General features: G+C 35.1%; 1 protein-coding gene and 1 pseudogene across 1 annotated transcript; both read left to right on the top strand.

Annotated features, from left to right (window-relative positions):
• The first annotated feature begins 3,859 nt into the window (after positions 1–3,859).
• On the top strand, positions 3,860–13,279 carry LOC136823583 (splicing factor 3B subunit 4-like). The gene is made up of 9 exons (XM_067079764.1): positions 3,860–4,006; positions 9,753–9,836; positions 10,039–10,184; positions 10,437–10,565; positions 10,875–11,055; positions 11,320–11,654; positions 11,804–11,891; positions 12,305–12,406; positions 12,653–13,279. The coding sequence occupies exons 1-9, from the start codon at positions 3,979–3,981 to the stop codon at positions 12,721–12,723; spliced, it is 1,164 nt and encodes a 387-aa protein (XP_066935865.1). The 5' UTR covers positions 3,860–3,978; the 3' UTR covers positions 12,724–13,279.
• Positions 13,280–14,373: 1,094 nt separating this feature from the next.
• On the top strand, positions 14,374–27,156 carry LOC136823582 (ceramide synthase 6 pseudogene; annotated as a pseudogene).
• Positions 27,157–27,978: the final 822 nt, after the last annotated feature.

Here is a 27,978-nt window from a genome sequence, read left to right as displayed (position 1 = left end):
ACGCAATCGAACGCAATCGAACAGTTAGTCACACTAGGAAATCTAGCTTTCAGAAAAAACAACATCATTCATCTACAGGATGTATTTGAACAACAAGGATGAGAGTTACCTGAATCAAGTTCGCAAGACAATTAATTAAAACTTGAAAGTTTGAAACAAAATAAAACGTGCAGCAGCCAAAATCAACCAACCCAGACCCGATCAATCGAACTTGTCGAACCAATCAAACAATCGAACTAATCGAACTCCATCGAACGATTAAAGTTCGATTAAAAAAATTAATCGAACCTAATCGAACACTCACAATTTTTGAAGCAACAGCAGTTCGATTAGTTCGGTCAGTAAAAAGTTCGATTAGTTCGATGATATTAAAATCCTCATATCTTCCCTCGCTTGCAAAAACTTTGTCCTGGCACGCGATTGCCAATTTCGACAGTTCCCGGACTTAACAGCTTGATGTTTATTGTACCCGGATATTTGCCTATCCGGAAAAAAAGTCCGTAGCCCCTCTGTTGCGATTTCGCGCGCGGCCGAGTGGCGGAATACTACGCCCGCCCCAACAAACCGCTTCTTCTGGAGCTAAAAGGATACAGAAAAAGTGTGTAATCTGTTATCGGAAGTAATTTCCCGATTTACATTCCGAATTTGGCTTTGAAAAGAAGCTAATATACGGTGGCGGAGCAGTACAAACTTGTCGAACAAAATTGGTTTATCGAACTGATCGAACCGAAACCCATTGATCGAACTTAATCGAACACTCACAATCTTTTAAAAAATCTTAGAGTTCGATTAATTTATTTACTCCATCAAACGATTAAAGTTCGATTAGGCGGCAATCACAAATATCTTCGTTTCGCGTCGCCCGACCGACTCTCGAAAATTGACTAGAATTGAGTCGGTAAGTCGGTAAAATTGTCGGGATTTTTCTGTCAATGACCTTTCCTTCGTTCAAAAATTTTTTTCTTGCCGATTTTTTGCGAGCGATTTCTAGCGCATTCGCAGCATTATGACTTTGTTTATCATTACATGCGCCATTTTGAGATCGGAGGTCACAGTGTTCAAAGGTCATAATTTTAAACCACCCATTACACGCGGTTATTTTGGCTGCTGGCTGGCTGGCAGTTTCCTCCAAGCCAAGAATACATATGGCGCGCCAAAGCGGAAATAAATACTATCTTTCATTTCGTGACACTATCTTCCATTTCGCGACACTATCTTTCATTTCGCGGCACTATCTTTCATTTTGCGGCACTATCTTTCATTTCGCGGCACTATCTTTCATTTCGGGGCACTATCTTTCAGTTCGCGAAACTATCTTTCAGTTGGCGACACTATTTTTCAGTTGGCGACACTATCTTTCAGTTGGCGACACTATCTTTCAGTTCGCGACACTATTTTCCCAAAAAAACATTATCTTAATTGAAACAATACTATCTTCTTTTACGTGATACTATGGAAGCCGAGAAGTGCCATCGGCAAAAAAATATTTAATTTTAGAAAAAAATATTTAAATTTAGAAAAATAAATTTAAATATGTAAAAAAATATTTGATTTTAGAAAAATATATTTGATTTTAGAAAAAAATATTTAATTTTAGAAAAAAAAATATTTAATTTTAGAAAAAAAAATATTTAATTTTAGAAAAAAAATATTTAAGTTTAGAAAAAAAATGTTTAATTTTGGAAAAAAAATATTTAAGTTTAGTAAAAAAAATTAAATTTAGAAAAAATATCAATTTAGTTTCGAGAAAAAATTAAGTTCATTTCACTTCAGAAAAAAAATGTTTTAAGAAAAAAGTTTTTCTTTGGAGAGAAAAAAGAGAAAACCTTTTTTGCCTGATTCCGTGCATGCTTACACCAAAAGTCCACCGTCTGACAAAAAAATTGAAAAAAAAGAAAAACTTTTTGATCTGATTCCTCCCGGGCGGCACACTTACTTACAACTTTCGTTTTCATACTTCCTGGATTTGTCTTTGGATTTGACTTTTGTTATTCAGACAAGATTATTTTTAGTTAGTCACTTTCACGTGACTAAACTCTCCAAATGATATGGTTTTCTTCACTTAGCTCGAAAATAGATCTTGTAATTCGACGTTTATAAAACACTAATTTCAGTTAATAAAGGTGTAAAAAATTTGGATTTGAAATTGGAAAAATTGAGTAAAAGTTTTTGGTCGGGAATAAAAAAATCGGGTAAAAAAAGTTTTGGTCAGGTGATGAAATGTCGGGAATAAATTTTGTTGGGGAAAAATTTCGTCACCCCTTCAAAATTTTCGTCACTTTCCGCTGACATTTTTTTCCCATAATAACAACGTAGGTAAAAAATTTTCTGATTATCATAAATAGGTAGGTAACGGTTGCGTTAGATTTCGGTAAGAAAAATTAATGTACATAACCAACAAACCGCGAAAAGCGCTAAAATTAAAACCCGCGAGAAGTAGTTCCAATAAGGTATGTTTTAAGGTTTAATTTTTTTTTACTAAAATTAAATTTAAATATTTTTTTCCCAATTTATTAAATAAATTTTTTAAAAATATTTTGTTTCTAAATTTAAATTTATTTTCTAAAATCAAATATTTTTCTCTGAATTCAAATTTATTTTTCTAAAATTAAATATTCTTTTATTCTAAAATTAATTATTTTTTTCTGAAATTAAATATTTTTTTGTCGATGGCACTTCTCGGCTTCCGTAAAAAAGATAGTATCCCGTAAAAAAGATAGTATTGTTTCAATTAAGATAATGTTTTTTTGGAAAGATAGTATCGTTTTAATAAAGATAGTGTCGCGAAATGAAAGATAGTGTCGCGAAATAAAAGATAGTGTCGCGAAATAAAAGATAGTATTGCGAAATGAAAGATAGTGTCGCGAAATGAAAGATAGTGTCGCGAAATGAGAGATAGTATTTATTTCCGCTTTGGCGCGCCATAAATACACTCCAAAAATGGATGGAAAAATGGAAACCCGAATATTTTTACGACCGACCGACCGACCGACTCACTTTTTAGACCCAACGAGGACACGAAATGAAGATATTTGTGATTGCCGCCTTAGTTCGATTGTTCGATTGGTTTGACAAGTTCGATTGATCGGGTCTGGACCAACCAAAGTTTGTCATTCAATTCCTGAGACAGCGCTTCGATTTTTAAGGCCTTGTTTATACGCTAAAATAAAAACAATTCCGCACGTGTAAATGGGTCAGTGTTTGAGGTCCGGCAAAATTTCTGGGAAATAGCCTATCCGGCAGTCGCGGATCTAGGTGGGTCCAGCCTCCCCCCCGTAGATCTTTTTCTTGGGAAGTTGATCTTCAAATTAGTTCTCAAGGTTGGCCTGTTGGCTTGGCTCAAATTGTTTCATCTATAGCTCAAATTTTAGGCAATTTCTCATAGTTTTTGAGAATGTTAATTTCATTTAAAAGCGAATAAAAACTGGAATGGCCCATTGCGTTTGATTGATTCGGCGTTCGATTCGTTCGATTATTGACACCGTCTGGTGATGAGTGAAGGACCACAAAATTTAAAATGAATAGGATGAAAACTAACAAATTTCCCTAAAATATAGTAGCCCGGTTGAAACAAAATCGTGAGTGTGATCAGTATTTACATTTAACGATTCTTACCTTCATACGTTGCGACGTTGCGTCGTTGGTTTTAGCTTTAGATTTTCAATTTTTGTCTTATTTCCAGTTTTCCGAAACTAGGCAAACGTGGTACTTCCGATTTTGAGCGTTGCCAGTTGAAAAAAGAGGATTTTAATACACCGTAGCTTGAACAGACAGTGGTTTTAATAGATTAAGTGCTGTACTGTTAACGTTTGTCCCTTTCCTGAGCTCAATGTTGGTCAATTTCGAATTTTGTTTAAAAAAGCATAACTCAAAGGTACAAAGCCTGCGAATGCTTTTCTTGATAATTGGTGAATATCGGCTAGTTCGTTCTTTTGGGGGGACTTAAATTGTCAAACTCACATCGGCGCGGAAAGCAACATGGCCGTTGTTCAAGAAAGAAATCAAGGTAATTTTTTTTGATTCAATTAATCAATTAAAAACATTCATTTAAGAATGAAAGGAGACCCAAATATCAGTAGTAAGCTTCCTTGATGTACACTTTAAACTTGAAAAGTTTATCCTTATGATGAGCCAGACTCTCCAACTTGATATTGATAGCTGTAACTTTTTTGTCAATCGTTTTAAATGGGCTCTTCCAGAAAAAAATTGATATAGGGGGTGGATGATGGAAATTTTCAGATAAAAAAAGCACTCGGAAATCCAGTCAATTTTTCAAAGTGCTTCGGAAATTCTGCTCAATTTTTTATTTGAACCCTTGGAAATTCCACATAATGTGTCAAAGTTTTGAAAAAGGTATCGGAAATTCCAGATTTTTCCACCAAAAAATTGATTTTGTATCGGAAATCCAGGAGTTTCAATTGCTTTAGTATTGGAAATCCAGAAATTTCAAAAAAACATTTTGCCTCGCTGTCGTCCACCCCCCTATAATGGAACTTTAACTGGAAGAGCCCAATATACTTTTCATTCCTATAATTTGCTAAACAACAGTTGCGCAGGTTGAGTATAACACCCTACGGTGGCCGAGAAGGGCCACACAAATTTAAAAATTCCAATACAAAATAACAAATTCAAATACAAAATAAAAAAAGTTCAATACAAAATAAAAAGAGTTTACCACAAAATAAAAAAAGTTCAATACAGTACAAAATAAAAAACGTTCAATACAAAATAAAAAATGTTCAATACAAAATGAAAAAAGTTCATGAATATATACATGCGTCAATATTACTACCGCGCGTTTTAAAAGTTTGCTCGCGCAGCGCAGGTGGCGTGGGCAGTCGTGCGGACTAAATATTCGGGTCGGTAAACTCAATATCCAGGAGAGCAAAATATCCAGGACCACAGATATCTGTAAAGCCCAAAGGGCTAGATAGGCAACTTTAAGCTTACTTCAGCAAAAAAAAGTGAATATCGGAAAAAAATATTGTTGCTATTGTTTTCCAAAACCCGCGAAGCTTCTTATTGGTCCATCGCTGAAATTCTATTGTAATGTCACGTGACTCTGGTAGGAAATCCTTCCAAAGATGAGCTTCACTTTTTGACCAAGGCCGCTTATCTAGCCCTTCAGGCTATACTATATCATTGTCCAGGACTCGGCAAGATGGCAGCTTTACAAAGGTCTAAGAAGTGGCGATAAGTTATGCAAAATGAGGTAAGGATTGGAATAACGAACTAATCGAACTAATCCGTAGCTTAACCTACCGAACTAATCGAACTCCAATTTCCGGTAAAATTGTGAGTGGTTCGATTAAGTTTGATTAATTTTTTTAATCGAACTTTAATTGTTCGATGAAGTTCAATTAGTTTGATGGTTTGTTTGGTTTGACAAGTTCGATTGATCGAGTCTGGTAAATCCGACAGCCCTGCCTAAATCCGACCCCCCCCCCCAAATAACTGCTATGAAAAAAAATTCTATGTTTACAAACATTCCCTCTCCAAGTTGAACAATAAACTATTGAACAAGAACTCTCAAAACAAAACATCTAACAAGATGTCAATTTTTAAATGTGATAAAAAAAGTGCGACTTGTAAAAATAATTACCTCTATTATTCTGAATCCGTTGTTTGTATTTAAAACGTTAACAATTTTGTAATAAAAAATTATGTTTTGTATAAGAAGCAATTATTCTTATTTGGTTCAATTGGTTCAGTGTATCAAATCTCTCAGTTTAGTTGAGACTTTGGTAACTTCATTGCGTCACAGCGAAAGGTTTGTTTTTATTTTAGTTTGTATCTTTGAAAGACCCCATCGGATTTAGGCAAGGTTCTCGGATTTAGGACCACTCATGGTATGTTGTGAGCCTGGATTATTATCATTGACCGTGATGTTTAAGGTTTTAGTTAGTTAGGTTGATCTTTTTGGCTCCCATTACTTCAGGCTTCCCTGGAGTCCTCAATTGCAAGATTTTGGGTCCCACTTTTATGAGGCGCCATTGTGGACAATATTCAAAGCTCGGATTATTATATATGCTAAACTTCATTTCTGTGGTCATTTTTTACATATATATTCTAAACTTTCAAATATTTATTCTAAGTTTGAAATACATATATATGCTGAGTCTAAAAACAAATCCTCTCTATTCGATATAACATAATAAACTCTCAAATGAGATAATGCTATTTTGTATCAGAATTTTTTATTTTGTATACTGTATATTGGGACTTTCTATTTTGTATTGGAATTTTTTATTTTGTTATGGGATTCTTTATTTTGTTTTGGAATTCTTTATTTTGTATTGGAATTGTAGATTATGTATTGAGGTTTTGTATTTGTATTTTGTGTGGCCCTTCTCAACCACCGTACACCCGGATTGTAAAACTTTTGTTTGGAAATTTTAAAGCATTAATATATTCCAGATGTGTTCCAGACGTATATACCGTGAATGTCATAGCTCAAATAAATATTGACCTGCAAAGACAAGTTTTTTTTTAAACATGATCTTGTATTATTAAACGCTAGCAAAGTAGATATAATTCAGTGTTTGGCTTGGATGAGGTTGCGGATCGTGTCTGATACCCTCGGCCTCCTGGGCCCGGTGCTCCGGAAACTTCCGAAGTTTTCTGAAGCAGCTAAAAAAAACGTTCTAAAAAAATTATAAAAAAATATTTGTCCCCAGGTGATGGACTTTGGTCAAATGAAATACTTACAGTCTTTTAGGATGACGGTTCAGCCATTAATAAAATTGAATTTGTCACATTATATTCGAAAGCATCACTGGTAGAAAAATTGAAACTACCATGATTTGGGTGATTTTTTTAAAATACCTGCGTGAGCAGTTAGTTTTCACATGATTAGCACAGCAAGAGCTATCGTAATTATATCGCAGATATCTTTTTCTGGTAACACCGGAAGTGCATTGGAACAATCCTAAGTCTAAAAGGCTTATTTTATCCTAAATATTTGATAAATTACGGTTTTTAAACGATATATTTGACATGAAAAATTAATTTGTATTGGAAATGTGTCAATTTTTGTGACATCTTACTGTCATGTAAGAAATGTCATCATGCTCAATGTGTGAAAATTTTTAGGTGTCAATTTTATTTTTATTTTGAAGCTATATTTATAAATTAAAATTGGGAATTTACAGAAATTTTCATGCCAAAAACTCTATTACTTCAGGAGCTATTAATAACAATATTTTTACCCCCAAACAGAAACAGCTCCCCCCTAGTAGGAATAGGGTTAAGTAAGTGACCTACAGTCTAAGCTTAAACTCCTATATGAGGATTAGAAACTAGGCTAGTCTTACCTCTTTTATCTTTCCTTTTACAACAATACAATGCTGACAAGTTCACACAACACATTGACAAGTAATGCCTGTGAGAAAGGTTTATATCACAATCTGCATCAAAAACGAAAGTGGTCTCTTCTACTGATTGCTTCCCAGCGCTCCTTTGCAGGTTTATCAAATTTCCACCAATGAGATTGCCACATTTCACTGGGCCCTTCTTTTTGGCACTCGTGGCGTTTCAGTGCCTTGCACGACGGGCAGCTGTAAAATCCCCACCCTTCATATATTTGTTTCAATCGGTGATCCTAAGGCTTAGGTTTTTTCTCATCTTCAATTTACTGAAGAAAGCGGGAATTTGATTTGAGAGTTACTTTAGGCGTACAAACTTTCGCGAGTAGAAACTTTGACTTTGAAACTGCGATTTTCGGGAATTTTAACCCTTTTCGCGAAAGTAAATGTTTGATCCCACTAAAAAATAAACCCCTGTTTTGTGACATTTTTACTATCAGCCACTAAATTGACCATAACTTGGGAAAATTATGTGGCTTACACTTAGGATCGCTTTGATGGTTAAGCTGAGGAAATTAGCTATCCATTGCTTAAAGGGCGAATTTTTGTGGCTTGCTTAAAGGGGAGTTACAAGCAAGTAAAGTTTGGTTAAAAAATGTGGCTTACTGGTCATGTGGCTTACCATACCAAGAAATTTTGAAGGCTGAGTTCTCAATAATGGAAATAGTCAAAAATGTGGCTTACACAAGGGAAATAGGTGAATAGGTGAAATAAAGGTGAAATCTTATGTCTCACAAGTTTTTGGCACTCAATCATTAAAGTATAACACTAGTAGGTGTAAAAAATTACAAAAATTTAATTGTAAGTACAATTTTGTGGCTTACAAAGTCACATTAAAAATTATCGAAAAGCAAGCCAAAAAAAAGTACATTTAACAGCTAGAAAGTATGTACATTTAACTTTTTCAATCGAAATAGGGGATTTGGAAAACTTTCTATGTTTGGTTTCAGCCCTGTGAATCCAGGTCGGCATTCGGCAATGCCGACCTGAAAGCCGACGTAACCTGAGCTGAAGTCGGCTTTTGTTTGCCGACGTAATTTACACTCTAGGTCGGCGTGCCGACAAAAGAAATGTTTTGGGTCGGCAAAGCCGACCTAAAGAGGAAAAATATTATTTGTTAGGTTAATCTAATTGTGCTATCATTTGATAACACACGATAATTGAGCCTCATTCCATTCTCTTTATAAAACATAAAACTTATTAACACAATTATTAAGGATAGTTAAACTAACTGTAGGAAATTTATTGTCTTTGCCGACCTAAACAAGCTACTTAGGACGGCTTTGCCGACCTAAAATGACCTCTAGGTCGGCAAAATTTTGCCGGCCTATGGCCGGTTTTGGTCGGGTGCCGATATGATTTCTTCTGAATTCACAGGGCTGTGGTTTTTTGCACAAACCCCTGTAACTATGGGGAGCACCCCGTTGCTAAGATGTTGGCTTGAAATCGAAAATGAAACCACTGAAAATGAAAAAAAAATCAGCCCGTACTCCAAATCCCGTAATCTCGTTATAGGAGTTTAAGCATAGACTGACCTACCCATCTAAAAAATTTTGTAGCTGCTGTAAAATGTGATAAAACTAAAGTGCTCTAATCTGGAGATATAAACTTTTCAGAGCCAAGTTTGTATCTCAAAAATGATCAGTAAGACATTTCCGAACGATTGATATTATTCACTTCTCCTCAAATGAGAAATCCAGGTGGCTCAGAAACTTAAATATTCCAAGAAAGGAACCAGAAAAACCACAAAAAAGTTACCTTAGGGTATAAATTTTCGCGGGGACAGGTGGGGATTATATTTCGCGAATTTTTCCGAAATTCGCCTTTTTCACGCTATATAATCCCTCGCGAAAATTTTCAAACTCTCATCTCTCGCAAAATTCGCAAAAATTTAGCTAAGAAACTCTCTTAAATAAGTCTCCATTACTCGAATGTCTCTATAATTTGAATAACTTTTCATTCCTTGTAGCCGTTCGAGTTATCAAAGACTCACACACTGGGGGTGTACACTGTACACACAAAATCTTGTTATCAAACTAACGAAAAATCTGAAAATCAAAGCGCGAATCAAAGGCCTTCAAAATTTTCGTGTGGACAAAATTTTGCAAAAATGGCCAAAATTTGTCCAAAATTAATCCATGCAAAAATTCATCCACCTAAGGTATTTTGCAAGGGAAGCTGCCTCGCAAAAATTAGTTGTCGCAAAAATTAATTCCCTTAAGGTAGGCTTAAAAATTTGTTATTTCAGACGCTAGCAATTACTTATAAAATATGTACATCAAAGCGTTCTTAATTTTGCAAAAAGTGGAAAGGGTCTGGAATCTTTTTAGTAGGGTTACACTGAAAAATGAAATGTAAAGAAAATTGTTTGCTTTTTTTGTTTTCTAGATGCAACAGTCTATTGTGGCAATGTTGACGAAAAGGTTGGAGAGGCACTTTTATGGGAACTCTTTCTTCAGGCTGGTCCAGTTGGTATGTTCTTTATTTATTATTCACCCAAAAATTTCGCCCATATGAACAATTCAAGAAAAATATTGTCCATGGAAGGGGGTGAGGGTAGATCTTTCTTAAAAAATAATGATCGTCCATTGTATATTACATGTAGAAAAAGTCTTGTCTTATTCCTATTTTCTTAAAGTTCTATTTTTTGTTCACATTGTTACTTTCCCCTCAGTGAATGTTCACATGCCGAAAGATAGGATCACACAAAATCATCAGAGTTATGGGTTCATTGAGTTCATGTCTGAGGAAGATGCTGATTATGCTATAAAAATCATGAATATGATCAAAGTCTATGGTAAACCCATTCGTGTAAACAAGGTAAGGGCTTTTTGCTGTTTCAAAATCTAGAGATGTATTAAGGTGGTCGTTAAAAAATTCTGAAAAAAGAAGTATTACATGATTGTGTCTAGAACATGGAGGTAGAATAAAGTAAAAATAAGATTTAGATAATAGGGACAAAAGATGTTTGTCTAATCAGTACTGTTGGCTTAAATGTGAGTTCTTTTTTAAATTTTGTCAATGACGAGTAATTTATACTAATTGTAGTTGTACACTTGTTTTTTTTGTAAGGCTTCAGCACATAATAAGAATCTCGATGTTGGTGCCAATATTTTCATTGGTAATCTTGATCCTGATATTGATGAGAAGTTACTTTACGATACTTTCAGCGCATTTGGTGTCATCCTGCAAACACCAAAGGTATGTTTGATAACTGTCTTATTGTCATTTTTCCCACTAAGAATTAGTTTTTGCAAACAGTGAAATGTAACCTCACAAATGAAATTTTGTTATGATATTATGTAAAGTATCTACCAAGCCAGCCAATGGCATTAAAATCATCACAGCTAATAATTTATGACTGCTGATGACCATGTAATATTGCCAATGTTGTGATAGGAACACCTATACTACATATTTGTTTCTTCATGAAATCGTACGTAGTATGAATGGTTAATCAATCTGTCGACTAGACCTGACTCGATTCATTTTCTTTCTCTACATTTTCAGATTATGAGAGATCCAGAGACTGGTACCTCCAAAGGTTTTGCGTTCGTCAATTTTGCCAGTTTTGATGCGTCTGATGCAGCCATCGATGCTATGAACGGTCAATACCTTTCCAATAGGCCAATCACTGTCTCTTACTCTTTCAAGAAAGATGCCAAAGGAGAACGTCACGGTTCTGCGGCGGGTAATGTTCCTTTAATACTCTATAAATCTTTGAACTATCAATCTCTTTTTTATCAAGACGGTTGGCTCTAATTAATTCAAGATTAAAAAGGAAAGCGAATTCTGACCAATATAATCAACTATAGAGAGATTGAATTATGGAAAGCACTCTACCAGTGTTTCTCCATGATGGCAATTGAGAATTGGTTCAAATGATAGAAAGATTCAAATGATGGATGTTTTGATTAGCTATATTTTTAAAAATTTGTTTTCTTTCCTTTTCCAGAGCGATTGCTTGCAGCAAACAATCCTTTGACACAAACTGACAGGCCCCATCAACTGTTTGCTGACGCACCACCAACACAACCTGAGCCAGCTCCAGAACCACAACAACCTCCGATGGGAGGGCCTCCTATGCCACCACCCATGCCTCCCATGGGAATGCAGCCTCCAATGGGTGGACCTCCAATGGGTGGACCTCCAATGCCTCCAGGGGGTGGATGGGGAGGCCCACCACCCAATATGCCAGGCATGGGACCGCCAATGGGCCCACCTATGGGTTTCCCACCAAATATGCCTCCACCTGGATTCCCACCACCACCACCAGGAGGCCAGGATCAGGTTTGAATCTATTAAGTATCTTCCCGCTCAAATCTAAACATGTTCCTTTTTGCAGATTGCCATGTGTTTTCATTATTATTAAAGAAAACATGTTTTTTATTTGGCTCCAAATTTTGAGATTATTTAATTCTTTATTCTTTCTATCTCAGGGTATGCGAGGTCCGCCTCCTATGATGGGTGGTCCGCCACCACCAATGGATGGTTCAAGAGGTCCACCACGCCCTCCACCTCAATTCGGTAGGCTAGTTTAGATAAGCTTTCTTCCTTGCATTTCTTTCTTTTTAACAGCATTCTGCGGAAGGTCAACTGTCGACTGTCTAAAGCCAATGCAGTCTGTCTAAAGTCAATGTTATGTCTTAATTTGAAGCTAATGCTTACTTCTGTGTGATCTTTTTTTCAATTTGAAGATTTAAATTTTCTGTCGATCGCATCAAAACGTTAGATGAACGTCAAAAACAATGTTTTGTTTTATCATGAGAAGATGAAAATATAGAAATAAGACAGTCGGTACCACTACATGAAAAAGGCAACTATTGCCTTAACGGGAAGTAATTTAGTGTTCCCGACTGTAAGAATTAATCATGAATGCAAATTGTTATGCTTGTGAAAAATCATCCCGGGGAATTTACTTTTCTTGTTTTTTTCTTCAGGAGGAATGCAGAATCGTCCACCATGGGGTCAACGTGGAATGGGAGGCCCGCCTCCTATGGGTCCTCCCCCTGGTATGCGTGGGCCACCACCTAATAATATGGGTAAAGTCGTTTTTTGGATTTTTTATCATCGAAAATCTCACTTGTTTAATTCTACTTTCGTTTTAGTTTGATTGGGAACCCTTTTCTTCTTATTATTATTGTTGTTATTGTTTGAAATTAGAATTATTTTCGATTCTTATTAACTTCTTATCAAGAATAGAAGGTTTTTTTAAATAGAATCAACACATGAAGAAGTTTTCAATCATGCATAGAAATCTCAGTAGATCAATTCGTAATTTTCATTAGGTTTCAATATGCCTCCAAGACCTCCTATGCCACCACCACGTGGTCCACCCCCACGCCCTCCACCACAATAAGATGTAAAAGGAGGAAGATGGGAACAAATTCGGAATATTCACAAGAAAAAACGATATGACCTGATAACTCAGCAAGCAGACGTTGACGGCCAAAATTGATGACAAAGGCTTGCTTGTGATTCGACCATAGGTTGACACGTGAAAAGCTATTCTTCAATCTGAGAGAATAATGAACTCTGATTAACAGCTTTCCGTACAAACATAATTATTTGACCACCTATTATGATGTACATAGACGTACAGATAGAAGACCTTCTTCCAGAACGTTACTGGATTAATGTCATCAATGCGATAGAAACAGTAGTCCTCTCTGTTTCGCTAAATCTAAATTTAGTAATAGTTCTTTTTCATAGAAATAGAAGGGTAGTTTGCGATCACTGTAAAAAGATTTTCGAGCCTCAAACAGGTAGAACCTTAGACGAGTTTGTACTAAAAAAATTGATATACCTGAACAGAACTAACCTTGTATTTGGTATAGATAGGAACTTTTTCACGATTTTTTAATTTTCTATTTTTATGGTTAAGGCGAAAGAGAAACAAGGCCGAGAAAGTTGTATATATGTAATAGTTTATTTCATGTTGACGAAAAGGCAACAACAAAGGCTAATAAAAGTCAACGCTACTTTACAATTAAAAAAACTAATGTTTTGTTGGCAGCTCATCGTCACTGCTACTGAGGCTAGAGATATTGACAGCTTCTGGTTGGCAATTTTTTTGTCTGATTCTATTAAGCGAAGGTCATCTGTTCTGGGACTTCCTCTCACACGCCAAATGAAACCACCATCACATTCGGAGTTCCATTTCTTAGATTTTTTCGCACATCTCTTTGATTTTTCTTCTTTCATTGATGGTAAAATCATCGGCGAGGCTTAGATGATACCCAAGCCGCTTCAACTTTTTTAGGTTGTTCGTGATTCTTTTTTTTTTCTTCTTCACTTTACAAGGAGACCTTTATTGAACGCTTTTTCCTCGGCCCATTTTCATGTTCGAACCCAATACAATGTTGATGCGTTGGTTTGATGTCGCGGATGCCGATATCTTTGAGCAGATCCTCAATTTTCTTTTTGTCCTCTTCTTGATCTTTTTTTTTTCGTTTCATCGATTTTTTCAGGGAGTTTATGAATTATGATGTTTCTTTTCCTTGATTCGATATCTCTTTTTCTCTCCTCTCCTCTTCTTTTTGGTCCGCAACAACAGATTTTAGATTTTCCTTGTGTGCTTTAGTTATTTCAGCGTAGGTTTTATTTACGTGATGACTCTTTCATAAAATCTTTTGTCTGTTGTATCTCTTCATTTATCATTTTCCTTGTTTTGGCTTCTAAGTCATTTTTCTGTTAGGATTTTTTCGATGTCGTTGTTGATGACTTCGCGGTTTTTGGTCAGTTCTTTTTTGAGTTTTTTAATTTCGTCGTCTTTCTTAGCAATCTCCTTTTGCATCATATGGTACGTGTCTTCTCCGATTTTACTTTTTGTAGATCGCTTTGTCTACAACCCGTACAGTAATTGATCTTTTCAATGAAAAAGTTGAATTCCCCTACATCGGACCAATCGAATGTGTGGCAACTTCATGCTAACTTGAAGTACTTAATAATCATGGGGGTTTTAATCATGTTTGATTTACTGTAGAAAGTATAATTTACTTTTCATCGTAGACAAAAATACTAAAATCAAAAACAAACAACAGAAAAAAAAACACATCAAACTCATGGTGGGATGACGAAAATGATGAAATTATTCCTGGAAGTTTGACACAAAAAGATAAAGGTGAACTTTTTTATTTCTGAATTCATTTTTGACTTCTTTGAAAAATGTCATTCTTTCCCACGGAATGACGTCACACGAGGGGGGAGAGATCGAACATACTCAAATAAAAACAAACAATTTATCAACAAAATCATTTTAGTGAGTTAGAACACAGTGTTTGTTTTCCCCTCGAAATCCAGAAAATCTATTGGCTAAAACACAAGTCACATGACTATCCGTGGCAAAGAATAGTCTGCTAATAATATATGGTCAACAAGTTTCTGAAATAGTTTTAAATCTACTTTCCTGTACGTGAGTTTTACTTGCTTAAAACTGTTTGGATGCCTTACACCTGTGAAACGTAGGCTAAATCACATTTCCTTCGTTCGGAACTTCCCTTTTTTGGTACTTTGGTATTTCTTGTTGTTTTTCGTAATGAGGCTATGAAACTCTTTTAAACGGAATAAACAAATTTTATAACCTCGAACGCTTGCGAATAATTTTTCAAGGAAGTTTATTTTACTTTCTATATTTCCTTATTTCCTTGTGAAAGTTTGTTTGGTTATCAGTTGTATATTTATCAAAGGCTCAGTTCAGTGTTAATGTCGTCTGATCGACGTTTTATTATTACTTCTCTAGTGGCTATAGAACGGAAGTTTGCATGTTGTTGTTTTAAAGAGATCTTATCTTATATACGAAGGTATACTTGCCAATAAATTTTTCCTTTACTCTAAACTCTGATATTTTACAAAGACAGCTCCTCAACCTTTCCTTCATTAAAAGAATGTTTTAAATAATGATTCTTTTCAAATTGTGCTTATAAAAAGAATTAGAGGACCCATCATAAGTTTTGTCTCTTTTATCCAATTAATTAAATAAACTATTTTCCGACTCGCTTGGCCAAACAAAACATCAGACGAGATTCTCTCGCGCCACTTTAAGAACACGCGTGGTGAAGTCTAAAGGTCGAGGTTCCTCATTTTGTTGCTATGACAGTTAATTTGTGATTGCTCCACGTTTCTGTCTATTTTAACACTTCAATATTGTCACAAGGTTATCTCTTGTTTTCAAAAATGTTTTTTATGTGCAATCGTTTTTCACTGTGTAAAGAAATGAACTTTGGTTTCTGAGAGAGAGTTTTAAAGAGTAGGTTGAAAGGTTTTTCGCTGATAATAAATAGACTGATAAAATAATTTTTATAAATTTTTCTTGGATTTTAACATCTCTTTCATTGTCTCGGCCACAGCCATTTTCGAGTTTTAAGTAGTCGAGTTTTATGCATCATGTTATGTGCTAATTATGCTTCCTTTCGCAAAGGAACAAAATTTTTCCCTGGCTTTATTTTGTTTCCTTTTTCAACTCTTTTACTTTAGATAGTTTTTGTGTTCTTTATCTATCTTTATTTTAGTGAGTGAATGAAATCTAATCAAGTTTATCTTCAGGCTTGTTTGTTTATTACCTTAGATTTTTATTTTGAATATTTAGTAGCCCCAGGTAGCCCTGCTATCTGAAAAAGATCTTTATATTTACAATCCTTCCTCTATATGTTTAGAATCCTTGGTTAGAAAATTTTGAGAGCTTTTGGCACACGTTCGCTAAGTTTGGTTCAATTTTAGATTCACACATATGTCAAGTTTTTCTTCTCTTAGTTGCTCAGAGATGTCTTTATAGAATGACCCACAAAATGTTGACTTTTTAATGAATGCATCGTTTGAGCCTTGTTGTTGTTGCTTAGCAACTTTATTTTGTTAATGGGGTTTAAATGATAACCTCCCTAATTACACTTGAATATAATGAGTGAGGCTGTTATCTTAAACCTGTCCTACATATGCAATGTTAAAGAATTCCTGTTCACTGTTCAGTAGTTACGAAGATAAGTGTATAGCTGATCACGCCACTTTTTACAAAGATTTGCACTCAAACGAGTTCGGACAAAGGAGTTTAGTAGAGTTCTTTGTACATATGTGAGTTGTTCTGTGTCAAACTATATGGTCCAAGCAGCTTTTCGTTGGGACCCCATTTTACAAAATGGAAGTAAAAACTTTGAATTGATTGAGGGCTTACTAGCTGATGTCTCTTCAACATAAATATAGGTAGTCTTAAACGATTATCCTGTAGAATTTAGAAAAGCAGAGAAACGAGAGAGCTTCAAATTTCAAGACAATATGGTTTTCCATGTTTTGGGTTTTGTATTCTATTGAAAAGTTCAATATTTAAAGTACGTAAAGTAAAAATGTAATGAAAAGTTTTTTATGTCCTTTCACAGTGTTTTTGGAAGTTTTAAATTATATGTCATTTGCTTTACTATAGTAGCCATCAATTTGAACTGACTGGTTTTCTATCACTAGCTCAACTTTTGTATGGAGGGTTATTGAACGTATTTTTTCCTCTATAATTATTCCTGCTAAGGACTTGACTGAAAAAATTGTTTAAGAAACTTGGAAAGGATAGTTTATCACCAGAACTAGTTGTCAAAAAGCCTTTGCAGCTAAAATTCACTCTTCAAAAAGTTTGAGTTTCAAATATTTTTGATAAATGAATGATGAAGTTTTTAGCTTGGGTCACTTTCAATGCACTTTCCGGGAATTACGAAATACGTCATTACATCACACTTTTTATCAACAAAAACATTGACTAAACCTCTACTTTGTTTATGTTAAGATTGCAAGATATATCAATGGTTTTTATAAGAAAAGGACGTTCTTCTTTATCCATAAGATCAGCGGGCGAGTTTTCTTAGGTGCCAAATAAACGGGGCCCCCCGCTTGTTAATTTTTCGAAAATTTTCCAACCCCCACACTTTATTAGGACCCCCCCCCGTATACTGATTTAAAAAAAATTTTCAGCTGTCAAAAGGGAAGGCCTCTCATTTTGCTCTAAATAGCCTGATTTTAGCCTATATTTACCTTATTTTACCTTATTTTTGGGTTTTCAGAAGTACAATTTCCAACTCCCCCGGCAATTAGGTCCCCCCGTTTATTGAAATCTCAAAAATTTTCCAACCCCTAGTTTATTCCAACCCCCCGTTTATTTGGCACCTAAGAGTATTACATTACAAAAATAGAAGGCTATAATGCCTTACCTCAAAACCCGACCAATACAAATGCTGTTCCAGTGTTGAAATTCTTTTGAGGAGTTTACTCTTTGACCTCTTTAGAAACAGCTAGAAAGTAGTGAGATAGTGACAGAGCTAGCACATTTTTGACACCTCTAGCAATGCCGAAAGTGAGTGACACTACAGAAAGTGAGTGACACTACAGAAAGTGAGTGACACTACAGAAAGTGAGTACACGGCAGAACGTGATTGACACCTTACAGAAAGTGAGTGTCACCACAGAATAAGTTTCAAGTGGTAAATAATTTTCTGGTTATCTACAAAAGCATTAAAGTCATTTTCCCTATCGGAAACACCCGAAAACACCGGAATTTGACCAATGAGTGTTACTAAAATTGCAACACATGGGTCAAATTCAACACCTCCAGCACTACCTAAAGAATAAGTTCCAAGTGGTAAATAATTTTCTGGTTATCTATTAAAGCACTGAGCTTCTTAATCTAATTATTCATAAATCATAAAAACTGAGTACATTGTTGACAATAACACCATCACCATGTGAAAGATTTGATATATAGGTAATTTTATCAGTAACAGGAAACATATGCGAGATAGCAACAATTCTTATTAAAGAAAATAACCAAGTCTTATTTCTAATTGTAAAAGATGAATTTGGAAACGTTCGTTTTTTGAAAGTCTTCAAGGCATTTGATTGAAAATTCTTTAAGCGTTTATTAAGCTTGTACATTTTTTGAGGTAAGCAACACTGCTGCACATGTAAAAATCGAGTCAGGTATAAACAAGTCGAGGTTGATGAATTAAGCAAATCAAAGTGAAATTCTCAAATCGGAAGAACAAAAGAACATTAAATTTTGATGATGAAAACTACTTTAATAAAGACAAGGAGGAGTTTTTTATCATAATTCAACGACCCAACATTTGAAGTCCAAAGAAAATTCGTGAAGGATGCTCAGAGGAGTACCCAGAGTCAATTAAATTACCACTATTGTCTAGCCACTGGAAACAAGTGTTCATAGAAGATGGTTTTTCGAACTTCACGAAAGTTGTTAATGAACGGGAATCAAACGATATATTTGCAATAGTACGCTGGGTGGATGGAGAAATTGAGTATATAAAGTTGGAACTCTTAGCTGATGATCGATGGATTAAAAATCTAAGATTACAAAAATTTTAGATTGTTAAATAGGGAATGAATGAAATTTGAGAAGAAACAAAACAACATTGGTTACAAAATTGAACATGGATACACATACACCAAATAAAAGATGTGTAAACGAATGTATTTAAGTTATTACTATAATCTAAAAACCCTATGTAACACTACTTTGAACTAAAATCGTAGAGGCAATAAAAAGAACTAAGAAAACAAAAATATTTATTGCTTGATGGTAATATATTTCTAGCTTATAAAAACAATGTTATCATTTACAAGGATCAAATCTCATTCTTTCATTGCATCATTTGGAATTTGTCGATTAATTAGAAAGCGACGTTTTTCAACAGCGAAATCTAATGCTTCTTCAAAATCCATGTCTTCCTCATCTCTAACCCTTTGTAAAGTTTCCATCACAGATTTATGTGTTTTATCCTTTTTCATTGCTCGAAGAAAAAGGATTTTGTATTTATAAATCTCATGAATTGATAAGCCAGTCTCTTGACATTCGTTCAACATGCTCTCCCAAATATTAAATGTTTCTTTAACACCTTGAGATTCTTCACTATCACTGGACATGGGCTCGCTGTCTGTAAAGTCTTCATCAGACTCTTCATCTTCTTCTTCAGATTCTTCAGGGTGGGCCTTTGCAACATGTCGATTATAGTTGCTTTTATTGGAAAAGGTCTTTTCGCAATCGTCGCATTCATACATCGTGTTTCTTCCGCTGGTTTTAAACTTATTTGAAGAAGTAGCATCCTTACTTACGAATTTATATGCAAAACACAAGAGTAATCCGATATCGGGTTTCTCTTTAGGAGCCTGGTTTCTCTCTAAGATCTTTGTTTCTTCCAGATTACCTAGTCTTTATTGGTCCACGTTCGTTTCTTGGTCCGGGACTAGCTTGAGAAATCTAGTCTTACTTGATCCTCTTTTGGGACTCCAGTAGTTCTTTACCTAGTCCTCCAACCAATTCTTATTGGTGGCTGAAAAAGGTAATCCCTTTTTGTGTCGACATAGTCCCTTTTAGACTTCTATTAGGACTACGCGATTCCTGTTTCGGACTACTTAGTTTTGATGAATCGTTTTCGGAATTAGCTAAATCCTGTTTTGGATACCCACTTTAAGCTTCATGAGTATCTAATCTCTTTTTGCATCTACATAATCCTAGCTTAATTATCCTTAGGATTAACGGGATTACCTAATCCCTTTGGAACTAACCAATCCTTATCTGGGATTGCCTAATCCCTCTTTGGGATCAACTAATCCTCATTTGAGATTACCCGATCCCTCTTTAGGATCAACTAATCCTCATTTAGGATTACCTAATCCCTCTTTGGGATCAACTAATCCTCATTTGGGATTACCTAATCCCTCTCTGGGATCAACTAATCCTCATTTGGGATTACCTAATCCCTCTTTAGGATCAACTACTCCTCATTTGGGATTACCTAATCCCTCTTTGGGATCAACTAATCCTCATTTGGGATTACCTAGTCCCTCTTTGGGACCAACTAATCCTCATTTGGGGACTAGCTTGAGAAATCTAGTCTTACATGATCCTCTTTTGGGACTATGTAGTTCTGCACCTAGTCTTTGTTAGTCCCTTTTTTGAGACCAACCAATCGGAACTGCATGATTCTAGTTAATCCCTCTTTTAGGATTACTTAATCACTAGTTGGATCCTTTCTTCCAATTCATATAAAAGGCTCATGGTATGTTGTTGTTGTTGTTTCCTTTTTCTTTTCTTTTTTGTTTTGTTTTTACGTGTTTTTTGTTTGGTGTGGGATTTTATTATTTTGTTAGTTACACCCGTAAGTCCCGCCAAAGGCGGGGCTTACGCCCCGGGCCCCGTCAGAAGTGCAGTGAAGGTCAAATTTAGGGATAAATATAAATTCGATCACTTTGTGATAAACACCTTTGCAGATTGTTTTTCGATTTGTCGAACATTTCATCAAGATCGGCGGGCAAACCAATTACATATTCTACGGTTGGAAAGTAGGACTTCAACCTTTCCAAAAGTTCTTCCTGATGCTTGGTGATAACCATACTATTCTATCATGATTCTATCAAACTCTTTATCGAAAACATCATTTCTGTATCTGATAAGATTTTGGGCAAAAACAGATTTCTCTGCACCTCTTAAACAGCTAACGAGTATACTAAAAGGATGCTTTAGCTTTACATCCATTGTTTAAATCATAGTTTAATTTTTTAGCAGTCGTTACGACTTTTACTGCATGAATGTGTTAGCTTCAAAGATGCTTATCAATGACTTGAAACGTCAAAGTTGATCAGATTTATGTTTATCCCTAAATTTGACCTTCACTGCACTTCTGACGGGGCCCGGGGCGTAAGCCCCGCCTTTGGCGGGACTTACGGGTGTAACTAACAAAATAATAAAATCCCACACCAAACAAAAAACACGTAAAAACAAAACAAAAAAGAAAAGAAAAAGGAAACAACAACAACAACATACCATGAGCCTTTTATATGAATTGGAAGAAAGGATCCAACTAGTGATTAAGTAATCCTAAAAGAGGGATTAACTAGAATCATGCAGTTCCGATTGGTTGGTCTCAAAAAAGGGACTAACAAAGACTAGGTGCAGAACTACATAGTCCCAAAAGAGGATCATGTAAGACTAGATTTCTCAAGCTAGTCCCCAAATGAGGATTAGTTGGTCCCAAAGAGGGACTAGGTAATCCCAAATGAGGATTAGTTGATCCCAAAGAGGGATTAGGTAATCCCAAATGAGGAGTAGTTGATCCTAAAGAGGGATTAGGTAATCCCAAATGAGGATTAGTTGATCCCAGAGAGGGATTAGGTAATCCCAAATGAGGATTAGTTGATCCCAAAGAGGGATTAGGTAATCCTAAATGAGGATTAGTTGATCCTAAAGAGGGATCGGGTAATCTCAAATGAGGATTAGTTGATCCCAAAGAGGGATTAGGCAATCCCAGATAAGGATTGGTTAGTTCCAAAGAAGGATTAGGTAATCCCGTTAATCCTAAGGATAATTAAGCTAGGATTATGTAGATGCAAAAGAGGATTAGATACTCATGAAGCTTAAAGTGGGTATCCAAAACAGGATTTAGCTAATTCCGAAAACGATTCATCAAAACTAAGTAGTCCGAAACAGGAATCGCGTAGTCCTAATAGAAGTCTAAAAGGGACTATGTCGACACAAAAAGGGATTACCTTTTTCAGCCACCAATAAGAATTGGTTGGAGGACTAGGTAAAGAACTACTGGAGTCCCAAAAGAGGATCAAGTAAGACTAGATTTCTCAAGCTAGTCCCGGACCAAGAAACGAACGTGGACCAATAAAGACTAGGTAATCTGGAAGAAACAAAGATCTTAGAGAGAAACCAGGCTCCTAAAGAGAAACCCGATATCGGATTACTCTTGTGTTTTGCATATAAATTCGTAAGTAAGGATGCTACTTCTTCAAATAAGTTTAAAACCAGCGGAAGAAACACGATGTATGAATGCGACGATTGCGAAAAGACCTTTTCCAATAAAAGCAAGCAACTATAATCGACATGTTGCAAAGGCCCACCCTGAAGAATCTGAAGAAGAAGATGAAGAGTCTGATGAAGACTTTACAGACAGCGAGCCCATGTCCAGTGATAGTGAAGAATCTCAAGGTGTTAAAGAAACATTTAATATTTGGGAGAGCATGTTGAACGAATGTCAAGAGACTGGCTTATCAATTCATGAGATTTATAAATACAAAATCCTTTTTCTTCGAGCAATGAAAAAGGATAAAACACATAAATCTGTGATGGAAACTTTACAAAGGGTTAGAGATGAGGAAGACATGGATTTTGAAGAAGAAGCATTAGATTTCGCTGTTGAAAAAACGTCGCTTTCTAATTAATCGACAAATTCCAAATGATGCAATGAAAGAATGAGATTTGATCCTTGTAAATGATAACATTGTTTTTATAAGCTAGAAATATATTACCATCAAGCAATAAATATTTTTGTTTTCTTAGTTCTTTTTATTGCCTCTACGATTTTAGTTCAAAGTAGTGTTACATAGGGTTTTTAGATTATAGTAATAACTTAAATACATTCGTTTACACATCTTTTATTTGGTGTATCCATGTTCAATTTTGTAACCAATGTTGTTTTGTTTCTTCTCAAATTTCATTCATTCCCTATTTAACAATCTAAAATTTTTGTAATCTTAGATTTTTAATCCATCGATCATCAGCTAAGAGTTCCAACTTTATATACTCAATTTCTCCATCCACCCAGCGTACTATTGCAAATATATCGTTTGATTCCCGTTCATTAACAACTTTCGTGAAGTTCGAAAAACCATCTTCTATGAACACTTGTTTCCAGTGGCTAGACAATAGTGGTAATTTAATTGACTCTGGGTACTCCTCTGAGCATCCTTCACGAATTTTCTTTGGACTTCAAATGTTGGGTCGTTGAATTATGATAAAAAACTCCTCCTTGTCTTTATTAAAGTAGTTTTCATCATCAAAATTTAATGTTCTTTTGTTCTTCCGATTTGAGAATTTCACTTTGATTTGCTTAATTCATCAACCTCGACTTGTTTATACCTGACTCGATTTTTACATGTGCAGCAGTGTTGCTTACCTCAAAAAATGTACAAGCTTAATAAACGCTTAAAGAATTTTCAATCAAATGCCTTGAAGACTTTCAAAAAACGAACGTTTCCAAATTCATCTTTTACAATTAGAAATAAGACTTGGTTATTTTCTTTAATAAGAATTGTTGCTATCTCGCATATGTTTCCTGTTACTGATAAAATTACCTATATATCAAATCTTTCACATGGTGATGGTGTTATTGTCAACAATGTACTCAGTTTTTATGATTTATGAATAATTAGATTAAGAAGCTCAGTGCTTTAATAGATAACCAGAAAATTATTTACCACTTGGAACTTATTCTTTAGGTAGTGCTGGAGGTGTTGAATTTGACCCATGTGTTGCAATTTTAGTAACACTCATTGGTCAAATTCCGGTGTTTTCGGGTGTTTCCGATAGGGAAAATGACTTTAATGCTTTTGTAGATAACCAGAAAATTATTTACCACTTGAAACTTATTCTGTGGTGACACTCACTTTCTGTAAGGTGTCAATCACGTTCTGCCGTGTACTCACTTTCTGTAGTGTCACTCACTTTCTGTAGTGTCACTCACTTTCTGTAGTGTCACTCACTTTCGGCATTGCTAGAGGTGTCAAAAATGTGCTAGCTCTGTCACTATCTCACTACTCTAGAAAGGTATCAAAAGCATCGATGTTCTTATAATGGCCTTATTTTGATACGGTTTACTTTCATGTAGAGGCATGGGTGCAAAATTGTTTCTTCGTTAGGGTGAAAACTAAAAAGTTTATTGTGAAATAGTCACACTTTTTTTATCAAACCTGAAGTGGATTTGTTCAATGCTAGGTCGTTATTGTTGCTGTAATTCTGATCTCTAAGGCCTTTCATTTTATCTTTAGTAAAAAAGATTCATTTTAAGTATCTTAAAATAGTTTTTCAACCTCAACCAATATTAAGTGAAATTCTTAGATTTTCCGTTTGTTAAATCCGTCACGAAATTTTAATTTGGGCTCAGTGGTGGTTTGTCGTGATGAGATGGATAGAAAATTTACATCCAAATTGAACGTTCTCTTATAATAGTAATTTTAATCGCGTTACCTTAACCCAAATAATCCATAGAACTTTGTCGTACTGACGATCGGGTTTCGCTTATTTTTAAGACTTGAATTTTGAAGTCGATTGCGAATCTTCTAACTTCAGATTTCTCAGTTTTGTTTTCTTTTGATTTTTCAGGATTTAAATTGTTTGTGAAGAAGAGAAGAACACGTTACTAGATTATAAATGATGAATTCTGACATTGTGGAACAAGAAGTCCATTGGTTTTGGACTGAAAGCTTTTGGTTACCTCCTGGAAGAACATGGAAAGATTATGAATCCACTGACACACTCACTAAAGCAAATTTCCGAGATTTATACTTTATACCGATATATGTCATTATGTTGACGTGCGTCCGATTTCTATTCGAAAGATATATAGCAAAACCATTTTGTGTATATCTTGGAATTGAAAATAAGACCTTTGAACGCAATAAACTTTGTGAATTGGTTTACGATACGGTCACTAAGTATCCAAAAACAAAGGAGTATGAAGCCATTGCCAAGGAGACTGCCATGACCACAAGTGAAGTGAATTCTTGGTTTCGACGCCGCAGAGCAAGTTCTAAGAACTCCAAAATGAACAAAGCTACTGAGACCTGCTGGAGAGCCTTTGTTTACTTATTACTATTCATCTACGGGCTTTTAATACTGGCTAAAAGTGATTGGTTTATGGATCACTCCACTTGGCTACCAGGCTATATCAATCATCCTTTTACAATCGAATTGAAAGTATACTATTTCGCTGAGATCTCATTCTACTTTTCACTCCTTTTCTCGCAATTTTACGACACAAAACGTAAAGATTTCCTACAGCAGTTTATCCACCACGTAGTCACCCTCACACTTTTACTGGGTTCGTTTCTCCTATCAGCATACCGTTTTGGAGCTATCATCATGTTTATACACGATACAGCAGACTTTTGGTTAGAATCTGCTAAACTAACAAATTACGCTAAACTACAAAAAGTTTGCGATGTGTTATTTGGTATTTTTGCCATCTTATTTTTTGTTACGAGACTCATTTATTACCCTGGATGGGTAGCATACGCATTCTTCCATTATAACAATGAAAGTAAAGGTATTGTTTTTAATACTTTAGTTTGCCTCTGTTTCGTACTGTTATTCTTGAACTTTTATTGGGGATTTTTGGTCTTGAAATTGGCATACAAAGTACTGTTTTCTGGTAAAGGAGCCTCAGATACTAGAAGTGATACCGAAGATTCCAGTGGTAGTGAGGATTGATGGATATCATTTGTATTGAATGCTTAGAATTAAATGCGATGTTAGAAACTTTTTTTTACTATAAATGATTATCATTATAGATGCTACAAACTTTGGAATTCTGGTGTTTCGTGGTTAGTTTTTTTTTTAATTACTGGTCTTTTGTTTGGACAATGCCTAATTTTTTTAAGTTGAGGCACACAAACATTTTTACATCTTTAACACTAGTTCAATGACTGCGGCGGAAATAAAATGGGATGGAATTTATTGTAGAGGTCACATTGGAGGCTCAACACCATTTGTTTGATTATTGAAGGGTTTCTCGAAAACCCCTTCATTTTAACAACCGACTCCGCCGGACAACTTTTTAGAGTCAGACCTCTGGCTTAATTTTCTTCAGCAACTTTCTCTTAGGCTAAGAACCCAATTTTTCTACTATACAAAACGTTTTTGAATATGACTCACTATCAAGCTTGAATTGTAACACAGTAGTGTTCTTCCATCTTACGTTTTTTTTTATATTGCAAACTTATAATATATATCCAAGTTTGAATTTATACAACAGAACAAATTATATTCACGGCCTTTCACACAATCTTCCTCATAACACACAGATTAGACACCTCCTTCTGACAGACCCGGTGGGGCCCCCTCCCACTGGAAGAATTGGCCAAAATAACGTCCCCAGTGGATGATTTTACTCCAATTTTTGTCGCCGTTGGAAAAATAAAAAAAGCAAATCCTCGCACTGCAAGATATCGATTTGAATATCCCTAGCTGAATTTTCTGACTTGAAAAAAATGGAATGCAAATCCCAAGCCATAAAAAAAGATAAAAATTTCCCTATCGAGTTTCAGTCCGTTATTTTTACTCACTGGCTGAAAAAATCCTACCGGGTCTGTGAGGAAGGGGTGTCGGGTGTAATTGCATTGGGATTTGAATACATATTTGCGGGACCCGCGTGGTTTTCACACAAATGCTAGATAAATTTCTCGCGCACGAAACCTTTGAAAGTGTGCAATGCAAAAATATACAAAGAAAGTGATTGATTTAATTACCGGTCTGAAATATGAAGCAAATCCTTAACATTTTTTCTTGCCTGAACATGGTTGAAGATTAGCTTCGGGCTATACTTTGCTTGATTTTATAACCTCACTCGTCATACATTTTCATTTTAAAGTAAGCTTAGTTTTCTTTTTCAAATTTTTAGTATTGATTTTTTTGGATTTTTGTCATAACATTTTTGAATTTTTTTTTTAAATTCTACAATAGAAATATTTTTTCGCGATATTCAACAGGCGAAATTTGATAAATTAATCAAAGCCACTAAAATTTAAATAGACGAAGACTCTCGTCTGGCTATTGGGTTTAGGTATCGAAAAACCATTTTGCCGGCCTATTTTATAATTGTAAAATTCACAGGTTGCAAAAGTCTGAAGACAAATCACGCTTTTACTCGAAATTTTAAGTGGTTGTTACATGACATTTATTTCATTTATATATATCAGCTGTAAGTTGTAAAGCAAGTAAAACATGGGAATAAAATCACGTGAACTTTTTCGAGTAATCACATGTTTTGACTGCATTGATATAATTTTGCAACCCGTGTAAAGGAAAAACCGGAGACTTTGGATTTTATGGAAATGGAACAATATATTTTCACATTTAGTTGCGCCTCATACAGTCAGGGATAACTTCAAATTAGCCTACCATCTCGGAATATCACCTAATTAGCCTAGAATAAGCTCATAATGAAGAAAAACTTGATTTTTGAGCCAAATACTAATAGTCGCATCCTATAAATCCTCAGATTAATCTCTAATCACTCAATTAATGTATATTCCAAATATTACCTCTTAATCAGCTGCAGAATAGGAGATATTCAATTTTTTCTAACTGCGCATGCGCCGAACATGCGCAGTATAAAAGCTTTGACATTTTTCGCGGAAAATATTTTTTTGCACACGTTACTAAGATCAGAAAATTAGCCTATACATTTTTTCTGGGAGCTGAACACAAAAGATTTTTAAGTGGAGAATGTTCTTTGAAACATATAAGATTTGTTTTTAGTGAAAAAAAGATGCGACTATTAGTATTTGGCTCAAAAATCTAATTTTTCTTCATTATGAGCTAATTAGCCTATATGAAATGGGCTAATTTGCTTATTCTAGGCTAATTAGGTGATATTCCGAGATGATAGGCTAATTTGAAGTTATCCCTGACTGTCATATGCGGACTTTCACCTCGATTACTCAGACATTGAACCTTACGATTTAACATCGAACCATGAGCTAATCGAAAGTTGTCCATCCTATTCCGTAAAATCGGTAAAATTTTATTAATTATAATATAATGATACATGAAGTGGTCGGCAAA

The sequence above is a fragment of the Clytia hemisphaerica genome, unplaced genomic scaffold, assembly GCF_902728285.1.
Source record: "Clytia hemisphaerica strain Z4C2 unplaced genomic scaffold, Clytia hemisphaerica genome assembly, whole genome shotgun sequence".
Classification (NCBI taxonomy): domain Eukaryota; kingdom Metazoa; phylum Cnidaria; class Hydrozoa; order Leptothecata; family Clytiidae; genus Clytia; species Clytia hemisphaerica.
The sequence above is the reverse complement of the archived record's forward strand: the minus strand, read 5'-3'. Positions and strand labels throughout refer to the sequence as shown.

Coding starts and splice junctions, on each gene's coding strand:
- LOC136823583 (XM_067079764.1), top strand. CDS start 3,979: ATGGCCGTTGTTCAAGAAAGAAATCAAG. Junction 4,007..9,752: donor TGTTCAAGAAAGAAATCAAG/GTAATTTTTTTT, acceptor TTTGTTTTCTAG/ATGCAACAGTCTATTGTGGC. Junction 12,407..12,652: donor GCCACCACCTAATAATATGG/GTAAAGTCGTTT, acceptor AATTTTCATTAG/GTTTCAATATGCCTCCAAGA.